The 10576-nt window shown below is 41.3% G+C and overlaps 1 protein-coding gene across 2 annotated transcripts; it reads right to left on the minus strand.

Annotated features, from left to right (window-relative positions):
• Nucleotides 1-606: 606 nt before the first annotated feature.
• LOC102409132 (diphosphoinositol polyphosphate phosphohydrolase 3-beta) lies at nucleotides 607-6409 on the minus strand. 2 transcript variants are annotated; one of them, XM_025276334.2, is made up of 3 exons: nucleotides 6268-6409; nucleotides 5454-6009; nucleotides 607-1784 (listed from the first exon to the last, which is right to left on the minus strand). In XM_025276334.2, coding segments are annotated over exons 2-3 (495 nt in total). In that variant the 5' UTR covers nucleotides 5948-6009; nucleotides 6268-6409; the 3' UTR covers nucleotides 607-1783. The 2 variants fall into 2 exon arrangements, with proteins under 2 accessions (XP_025132119.1, XP_025132120.1); XM_025276335.3 differs by lacking the exons at nucleotides 607-1784; nucleotides 6268-6409 and having other exon boundaries at nucleotides 5453-6124.
• Between the last annotated feature and the right edge of the window lie 4167 nt (nucleotides 6410-10576).

Genomic DNA, 10576 nt, shown 5'->3' on the forward strand with positions numbered 1-10576 from the left:
TTTACAGAATTCTAAGCACAGTTCAAAACTTAAGGAATATCTGCAATCTGTGAAACACAAAATGGTTCACTGCAGTCAAGAATGTTGATATATGGCAAAACCAATACAATATTATAAAGTTAAAAAATAAAATAGAAAAAAAAAGAATGTCAACTACTTACTTTCCTGTGTCACCTACCTTCAAGTATAAATTTAACAAATGTGCAACTAACACATCTATAGCCATTATTCTTCTATAAAACTAATAAAAATATTTTGTGGATTTTTATAATTTCATAAAATTGCTCCCTTGGAGACTTCACCCCTTCAGTTTTTCACATTGATATAAACTGGACTCTCCGTGTGTGTGTGTGTGTGTGTGTTAGCTGTTAAATAAAAATTTAATTTTTCCTATTTCAGTGGGCCAAATTAAGAGAAAAAACTCCCAGCAATGGTCTGTAGCAATGGAAACACTAGCTATTTCAGGGTATGTCCCCCTTTTCTTTTTAGGGGACCTATTTGACCTATGTGGCCCGAAATGGCACACCAGAGCCAACATTTTCTAAACAATATAAAATTTTTCTCCCTCTTTTTTCTCAATGCTTCATATATTAGCTTTAATAAGAATTCTGATAACTTTTTATTTTGGAAAATGTCAAATATACAAAAGTAGAGAGGAACATATATTTAATATAATGAATCATCATTTAACCATCACCCAACTTTAACAATTATCTGGTCAAGGCCAATCTTGTTTCATCAATACCTCCAACACACTTAAATACAGACATTATTTTGAAGCAAATTCCAGACATCATTTCAACTGTAAATAGTTGGGAATATATCATAACAGCAATACTATTATTCCAACTAATATAAAATATCAAGTTGCCCAATTTTCAAATTATCCAGATTGTCTCGAAATATTTTTATTTTATAGTCTAGTCAAATCAGGATCCTAAAAAGATCCATATATTACAATTGGTTGTTAAGTCCCTTAAATCTCTTTTAATCAGCAGGTTCATCCTTCATTTCTTTCATTCCGGCCATTCACTGAAGGTACTAGGTCGTTTGTCCTGTAGAGTTTCCTGCAGTCTTGATTCTGCTCATATCATTTCTGTGATGTAATGTTTCTCTGTTCCCTGTATTTTCTACAGATAAGGAGTTATGTCTAGAGGCACAGTCCGATTTAGGTTCAAAATTCTGGCAAATATTTCATAGGTGGTGTAGCATACTGCCATAGCAGTCACATAATGTCTGGGATGACATAGACATACAAAGAAGAATTTTTGCTAATATCTCACAGAAGCCTTTAAACACCTGTGTCACACCTGATATACAAAAGCCACATATCACCTAAATAGACAGCATTTACTGTACTAACACCAGATTAGAAGGTAAATGCCTTACCACTCAGTGTCATAACAAAATATTAATTTTTAGACAAATCTTCAGTGATGTCTACCATATTTCAAGTGATTTCTTATATGTTAGATTTATAAAAAGATGAAAGAAATAAGGTCTTTGCACTCAAGGTCACATAACCTGGTGGGAAATACAGACACATAATCATAAGAGCACAAAGAAGGCCATAGGTGCCAAATTAGAAGTCTGTACAGATACAGAAGTAGTGCAACAACCTGGAGAATAGTCATTGCAATAAACAGGCAGGAAGTGTCCAAAAGGATAGGACGAGCTGTGTCCTTGGGAGTGTGAAAGAGCTCACCTGTCTTCATAATTCCATTCATCACTGGGTTCATATACTTGATTCTTTCAAAGTAAATCTGAACATCTATGCCATTCACCTAAAAAAAATATATCATTAATAGTTGTATTTTTTCATCAATTCTTCTAGTCAACAAGTATTTATTCAAGTATGGTTCATCAACCACTTTGTATTGGAAAAGCCTTCAGTGAATTATCCAATGCAGCTCCATTATGAAGCTACCTGAGAGCCTGAGGAATGACAGATTGTCCTAGTTAAAATATAAAGCCAATAAACCAACACACAAGTATTTTGTTATAGAATACACTAGTAGTAGATATTTCTAATCTGTGGATCAACGACAGATGTCTCCATATTTTAGCCACTGGTCTAAGGCTTTGAGGATATGTAAGGATTCAGGCTGGGTCCTAGTCCTCAAAGAGTTCATAGTCTAACAGGCCAATAGTCATTCAGAAAGATGATTACAAGACTGGAATGATGCTGAAAATATTTCCTATTTTGCTTGGTGCTTCCACAAAAGGAACCCAGAAAAGAAAACTTTGGCCAGCTGTTAGTACTACAGGCTTTAAAGCAGCATTTTCAGCTTCCTTTTCCCAGTTAACACCTATTGATGGAGGAATTGCTCTTTCTTACAATTGGATTCCACTTAAATGGAAATGAGAGGAGCAGCTCCAGCTTCAGAGCCCTTTTACCCTTCTGTCCCAGAAGGGCCCTCTAATGATGCTAAGACTTCAGAAGCTGTCTATTCCTATTGCTTACACATGTCCATGCACACACATTCACCAATATTTATCTGATGTTTCTAAATACAAAAATGTTGAAATATTTACAGTTCTTTCAAAGTAAACCATACAACAGAATTCAAAATATTTATAGCCACCTCATATCCCTTTCAGAGTTACTTCTTTTAACTGATCTGATCAACAAAACAAGTTCCTTAGAAAATATAATACATTGGGCATCCAGGGAAACTATATATTACATATCAATATAATCTTTATTCCAACATGTCTTCTTAAAATGTTTTTTAAGACATTTGTCCAGTTTTGGTGAAAAAAATCCAGTCTTAAAAAACACACTGAAAACAAATTTCTACCTCATGTCTGAAAGTTTGATCAATGCACTGTTTTCTTTGAGGGGAATGAGTTGAAAGACTCATCTGTACATTTTTAGTGTAATATCTTATAATAATGACTCTGCATGAAGAAAATCCCAACTGTGGATCATGCTCTTGGAGGATGGAGGTTAACTAGATGCCATTTGGTTTGTTACTTCTGTGTCAACTTTTTTAAGCTGAATTCTTTGGATTTCTCTCTTAAAATGAAAGGATTTTTAGGTTTTTTAATATTTTCTTGACTGAACTCCAAAAGCATAACAAGAACTGCTCTTTTGAATTTGAATGTTTAACTTAAAGTGTGATAACCATATAATAATCTTTTGCAATTTAGAAGTGAAAAGTTTTACAGACTGCATAAGCTGAAGATAACTGGGAACTGAAGATAATCCTAGCAAGTGATAAAACCCAATTCAAATTTTTCTGAATTAAATACAACAAATATTTGCAAGCTAACGAGAGCTGATGAACATCAACACTGTACTTTTCACATTTGTCAAATACGTAGTTGAAAAGTCAAAAGAAGATCATGCATTATTATCTCTAAGGATGCCATGTATAAGTTAAACTTCCAAGGTGTTTGTGGCAACCTTTTAGATGGAGGCAGTTTTATATATGAAATGGTCATTAAAAAATCCAATTTCTCTGCTGTTAGTGTATACTTTGAAAAATTTCAAATATCATTAGTTGATTTGGACTGTTAGAAAAGGAAAGGTCAACTAATGGGATTTAGAGAGTTTGTTAAAAATAAAACATCTTTCTGTAAAAAAACGTAATTTTGAAACATATTTGATAATCCTACATAATTTAAAATATGAAATCATATAATTGGTCTTTTAAAAGCTATTAATTTTCTACTCCTATGACATTAGTTTTGTCAATTACAACACATACTTTTATTTAGACATATTTATGTATGGTAAAGATCTGATTTTAAAAATTGGCACCAAAGTTTTAAAAGAAAACGTAGAATATTCAATTCTACTAGTGACTGTTTTTAAAAGGTTAATTTGTAGAAGAAAAAAGGGTTTAAATTACAGTAATTACCACTTCTATTATCTATTTGTGGAACATTTTTAAGATGTTAAATAAAAATATCCCCCACTCATACTCTCTTCACAAAGTAGGCTTTTCCTCAACGTTCCTGAGAAAAGACAGAGTTCCAAGTTGCTAAATTTTCAAAGTTCTTAATAGGGAGTGCATAAGAGTGACCTAGTTGACTGACACAAAATATCTATCAATAATGATTAAGAGATATGACAATTCGGGTTGCCCTAAAAATTAGGTAAGATCTTTCCACCTACCAATACCCACTTCACCAAGTAGGCTTTATATCTACCTATTTACTATGTCTAGAGGAATAAAGGTAGTCCCAGAAGACAGACCTATATACTCTAGATAGGATCCCTGATTTCAAGCAAATATTGAAGATAATCTAAGTATTTTTAAATTGGTGCCAAAAAAGTTTATTATGTGACACAAAATTTTTATCCTAAAACTTTATGAGAGATTGTTCAGGCGTCCTAACAGTTTGAGAAGTATGTAATAGCTGAATATCAAGAAGGCTAACTCCCTCAATTGGGTTTTAATTACAATATAATATTCCGTTCTTTTGACTACTGGTATTCAGACAAGTTTAAGTGGACTATCACAAATTCAAATATGCAAACTTTCTTTCAAAGAGTAGTTTATACTGAGAGAACCACAGTTGTTCTAGGGCACTGAGAAAAGAGAAATATGAGTTGGAGCTGAGCATGCTAAATCACAGTTTTCATAATATGTATCAGGACATGTACATAACAATATCACCCCAAGAGTGTGTTTACTCTATAAAATAATATTCTGCTAAGCTACATTCGGGCTAAATGGGAAATGGCTATTTCAAGTAAGAAGTAAAAAAAATACCAGTTATGAAAATGTTCTGAAACTCGACTTATCTACAAATGAATAAAGCAATTTCTGAAAAGGGTAAATTATATCACATATCTGAACATACAATTATTGTTCAATACAGAAAGAGCACACGCTGTAAATTTTCTTAAATAACTTTTTGAAATTCAAAATTCGTCCTTCAAACCAATTCCCTCCACAGAAGGGCTTGCTGACAAGGGCTAATACTGTGAATGAGAAAACAACTTAAGAAAAAAAATTAATGAAAACGCCCGCCCACAAGCAAGCTGATCAGATTTTAAAGGACCTCAATACAATTCAAACCACAAGACTGGTACCAAAAGTACACATGAAGACCCCCCCACACACATAAGTGTGAAATATAAAAAAAAAAAAACAAACAAACCACAGCGCCCATACACGTTTACACACACACACATTAACCTCAAAGTCTGAGTGAGCAGTTAAGGCAACTTAAAAAAACAACCCACGTGGCTTTGGCTTTCTGAAATGTGTTATAGAGTTACCAAGAAGCGATTCTGAAAGCATCTGAAAAACGTGCAAAGTGCCTGAAAACAGTGCCTGGCAACTGAGACAGTTTGCAAGCGTGATTCAGAGGTCTGCCAAGGAAACAAAAGAAGCCTCCCTCCTCCCGGTGAGACCGCACACGGCAAGAGAGGTGCTCCGGGCACTACTTATTGTCAGGTAGGCGGAAACAGAAGTTTGTGCACGAGCGGTACATACTAGGGATCGCCCTCCGGCAGGGACGAGGCCACGGAGTTTCCATTGGTTGGGGAACCGCCCAGCTTTAGTTTTTGCAGATATTCGGCATGCACGGGCTTGTGGCACTGGAGAACCTTGATCGCATCTTCGACTTTGAACCACTCTCGCTTCCTCCCAATGCTAACCGAATCTTCCCAATCCTCCAGAATCTCAGTGACAGTCAGTACATACACGTACGTTCTGTGCTTGCGATCTTGGTTCTGCTCGAAAATGCCCAGGAGCCGGCCTAACTTCCCCTTGACTCCCGCTTCTTCAAACACCTCGCGGACGGCCGCACCGCCGGGCTCCTCCTCGGGCTCCATGCCCCCGCCCGGCACGATCCAGCGGTCCGGGTACCGACTGCTACTCACTAACAGCACCTCGTCCTCGCGCTCGCTCCGGAAGCACAGGCACGCCGCCCGCTTCTTGAACCCCTCCGGGTCGTAGGTCCGCGTCTGGTTCGGCTTGCACTTCATCTTCGAGGCCGTCCGCCGCCGCTCAGGTCCCCGCCGCAGCCGGGTCGAGGGGCTCCAAGGTGCTGGGGAGAGAAAGAGCCGCGGGGAGGGGCAGAGAGTGAGAGAGAGGGGCCTCAGCTCAGGAGCCCCAGGAGCTCAGGGAAGATAAGGCGGGGGCGGGGACGGGGACGGGGACGGGGGCGGGGGCGCGCGAGGTACGTCAGTCGGTCCGTCCCCCGCGCGGCCAGGGGTCCGGAGCACAGACGCCAGAGTGGAGGAGGTGCCGCCCCCGCCCCCGTCCCCGCCTCCGCCCCGAGCCCGCCACTCTGCGAAGAGCCCACTCGCGTCTCCGGTGCGCGTCTCCGTCCGTCCCTCCTTCCCTCCTCAGCCGCCCGGACCAAGGCTGAGCGAGGTGATGCGCATTCGCGCGCGCGTCCGCGTCCCCAGGCACGTGCGCGTTCCCGTCGGAGGGCGGGGGTCTCGCGGCTCCCGCAGCGCCAGGCGCCTCTGGCGCACAGCGCAGGCGCCTGGCACTTCTCCGCCTGGGACTCTCTGTCCCCCAGGGTGAAATGCACCGCGGTGTGACTTGGGCCAGCTTGTTTCCACGTGTGCCTTTGACCCAGACGTGGCTGTGGCGCGGCCGGACCTCTTCAACCTCTCCATCAGGTCGCAGAAAACACACGCGCAATCGTTTTACACACAGGACCACAAGACGGATGGTCAAGTGCATAAGGTCGTAGTCATCTCCCACAATGAAGAGTACCGGCTTACTTATAGGAAGGCCTCGGTTTTGTCAAGATGATCCTAGGTATTGGGCGAAAGAGTACCGAATCGTTGCTGAGTCATTTCGTGCAGTTTTGTTTTTTCAACAGGTTCTTCACTTGGCCAGGCATCTTGGCACAGTCCATGACTGAACAGCTTTCTTGAACCTACCCCTGTTGACATCTTACCTAACCTCTGGTCCCTGGTTTCCTCGTCAGTAAACTCCTCACCTATTTGGTTCAGACCTTTGCACTTTAGGTCATATTCACCCAACAGCTGGAGAGCCACCCAAAGCAGTGTTTTATTCAATCCCAGGAATCTCTCCCCTTCACACACTCCACACGTCTCTCTCTTTCTCATTGGGAAGCACTGGTTGAGGTTTTGAGAAACATGCCTCTGGAAGTCCCTTCATATTTTACATTTTGAGTTTCAGAAGCCTCCTGGCCTGGGACTCCGGCAAGGCCACTTGGTGATCTCTCACCTCTGTCTGCTGCTGCTGCTGCTGCTGCTAAGTCGTTTCAGTCGTGTCCGACTCTGTGCCGACCCCATAGACGGCAGCCAACCAGGCTCCTTCGTCCCTGGGATTCTCCAGGCAAGAATACTGGAGTGGGTTGCCATTTCCTTCTCCAATGCATGCATGCATGCTAAGTCGCTTCAGTCCTGTCCGACTCTGTGCGACCCCATGGAGAGCAGCCCACCAGGCTCCTCTGTCCACGGGACTCTCTAGGCAAGAATACTGGAGTGGGTCTAGCCATCCTATACCCTTGGCCAAGAAGTGGCCTCCCCACAACCCCAGATATAACAACCTAAAGCCTTCCCCCTCCATTTTATTTCTTCTTATTGCCTCCCTGCTCTCACAGTAACCTTATGGAGAAGACCTCTGATGTCCCCCACATTTTGCCTTATTGCAACTTAGGCATCTTTGTCTCTTTTGCCTGCAGACAGTCTGCTGGCATCAGGCAAGCCGGATCATGACAACTGACTTTTCCAAGGAAATAATCCATTCCTCAAGGGGAAATGGAATCGGAAAGGTACGTGGAAAATGGTTATGAAACATACAGTCCAGTTTTTAAATAACAAGTTTGTTCAGCTGCCCAGGGTCTGTTCCACTCCATGTATACCCAAATAGCCCATAAAAATGATTCTGTTCCTGGTGGCAAGACTACCCTCAATATCTTGAGCATAATATGACAAAAGTATGTGGGCATGATAGAACAAAACTGTAGGAAGAAAAAGATAAGAGATATACAGAGTATCACCTGAACCAACAGCCATACTACTGCTAATGACCATATTTCAATGATATATGGATGATCAAAGAACAGTTGGTGGAATGCAAAGTACCATGACCAAAAACAAACTAGGAGGACTTCCCTGGAGATCCAGAGGTTAGGACTCTGCACTTCAAAGCAGGAGGCACAAGTTGGATCCCTGCTCAGGAAAGTTTCCTCTGCTGCATGGTAGGACTCCCCCCCCCCCAAAAAAAAACTACACTAGGAAAAAATATAAATTTAAGCAAGATGTATTCCTCAATGTGTTGATACTGATAATTAAAAAATCAAAAATGAAATCCATCATAATCAGAATCTAAGCAAATATATCAATTATCACCCATGTTATTACATATCATTTAAAATTTTCTTTCCCATGTAATGAGATCATAAAGAATAAATGCCTGCCATTTTGGTAAAGAAGACAAAATTCTCTTTTTTGCAGACAGTAGGAATATATTCTTGGGAAACACCTGAGAAACGATGTAAAAATAAACTTCTTTAAGTGGGAAAAATTAATAAATATTAAACTTAAAATCCCAAGAGCTTTCATGTATGCCAGCAATAATCCTGTAGAAAATAGAATGGGTAAATGACGACATCACAGTAGTAGTATCAACCACTACAAAGTAAATGAAGCACCAAGGAATCCTAAAAATATGGTTAGGACATTGTAGTAGAAAATGATAAAACTCATACTCAGCTTTAAAAGATATTTGAGTAAATCAAGAGGCACTTTAGCAAAGTTGGGAGATTGGGCTGGTGTCTGCAGGGATTATTATTATTCATTTCTTGCTTAGTACTTTCTTGTTTTCAGTCACTTAGTCGTGTCATGACTCTCTGGGACCCCATGGACTGCAGTACGCCAGGCTTCCCTGTCCTTCACTATCTGCTTAGGACTTGAAAGTGTCAGTCCCTCAGTCGTGTCCTGCCAACTCCTCTGTTCATAGGATTCTCTAGGCAAGAATACTGGAATGGGTTGCCATTTCCTTCTCCTGTCTGCAGGGAGCTGTGGACCAAACAGGCTGCAGCTACGTCACTGGTCTGCTTCACAATTTCCAGGAACTATCTCCTTGTCTTAACAGAGGTGGCGTTTTATAGTCTATTCCACCATTCCCACATCAGATTACACCCATGTAACATGTCTGTGCTGGGGGTGGGGCATAGTTCTTGGAAGGTAGAGGACAGGCGACATTATAATATGGAAGGAGGTAGAGAGTGAATTCCTACTGGCAAAGACCCACAAGTTGCAGGTTTAGTACAATGCCAAGGATATTTACAAATTAGTTTTTCCCCTGATTTTCATAAAATAATTGTATTTCCACCTGTTAAAACAATAGGCAAGACAGTTTTGACTTTTTCTAAACAAGAGTAGAAATCTTTTTTGAAAGACTAGCACTCCAGTGCGTGGCTTATCTGTAGTTCAGCTACTGCACGGATGAGCAGGCTTGTTTCTTGAGCCACTGCAGTAGTAGACTGTCACAGCGACAGCGGTGACATGTGCATGCCTCCCACATTGTCGTAGCCTTGGCGATGGAGCTGGCTTTGTCTGATGGGACAACAGCATGTGTGAAGCAAGCAGAGAGGTGAAAAGTGCTTGCGCACTGGGGTTTGCCCTCTCTTGCTGTTCTTGAAACAAGATGATAGCAATGTGAAGAATCCTGGGCTAGGTGAATGATGCGAGATCCATGGTCCATGCATCGCTTTCACCCTAGCTGTCAGAGAATCATTTACCAGAAGCGTGGGTGAGACCATCCTATACCATCCAGCCCCCAGCAGAGCCAGTTAGCTAACAGAGCACTGACCACGAATGCATTAAGTAAGCCTTCTGAGAACAGCGGGACTGCTCAGCTGAGCCCAGCTGAACTCATTGAGCTGCAGAATTGTGAGCACAAGAATCAGTCGTGTAAATTGTGGGGTGCATCAAGAGCTAGCTGACACAACCATTAACTGCCATCCATCAAATTCCAACCAAAACTAAAGAGAGAACGTATATTTCCTAGTAGAATTTCACCTCTTTTGAAGAGATTGACATTGAACTGAGTCAGACCTTGACTCTGACTCCAAAGGTAATCTTCCCTTCACTATGACAGATTGCACGTGTGCTGGGATTGCTGAGATGCACACACAGTACATGTCGTTCCTTATGGTACAGACTTTCTCTTCTCTCATTTTTTTTCTACCTGGGTGATCCAGGCACCCAGGAGACCATAGCTTCTATGTAACGTTCTAAAACTGAGAAGACCTGCCCTGAGAGCAACAGGTCAGGGATACATATTTGTGCACTTTTTCTGAGTTAGGAAGGAGCAGGCAGATTGGAAAGTGAGAGCAAGATTAGAAACATGATCCTGCACAGTTGGGCACCTTTCTTGGTGAGATGGGGATGGAACCTAGAGTTGTCTCTTTTGTGATTAAATTAAAGTGGAATGCAATTCTAAGAGGGAGGAGTTCTCCAGAACAGATGTCAGCTCAGATGGAGACAATTTCAGACCTCCTCAGAGCTTTAGGGTATTCACAGCTGATTCTAGCTTTCAGGAGAGTTACCACCCATATCTGCGAGGATTTCTGGATGTATTAAAGGGAAGCTGAGTCAGGGAATGTGATTTTAGTAGCAGTC

The sequence above is a fragment of the Bubalus bubalis genome, chromosome X, assembly GCF_019923935.1.
Source record: "Bubalus bubalis isolate 160015118507 breed Murrah chromosome X, NDDB_SH_1, whole genome shotgun sequence".
Lineage (NCBI taxonomy): Eukaryota > Metazoa > Chordata > Mammalia > Artiodactyla > Bovidae > Bubalus > Bubalus bubalis.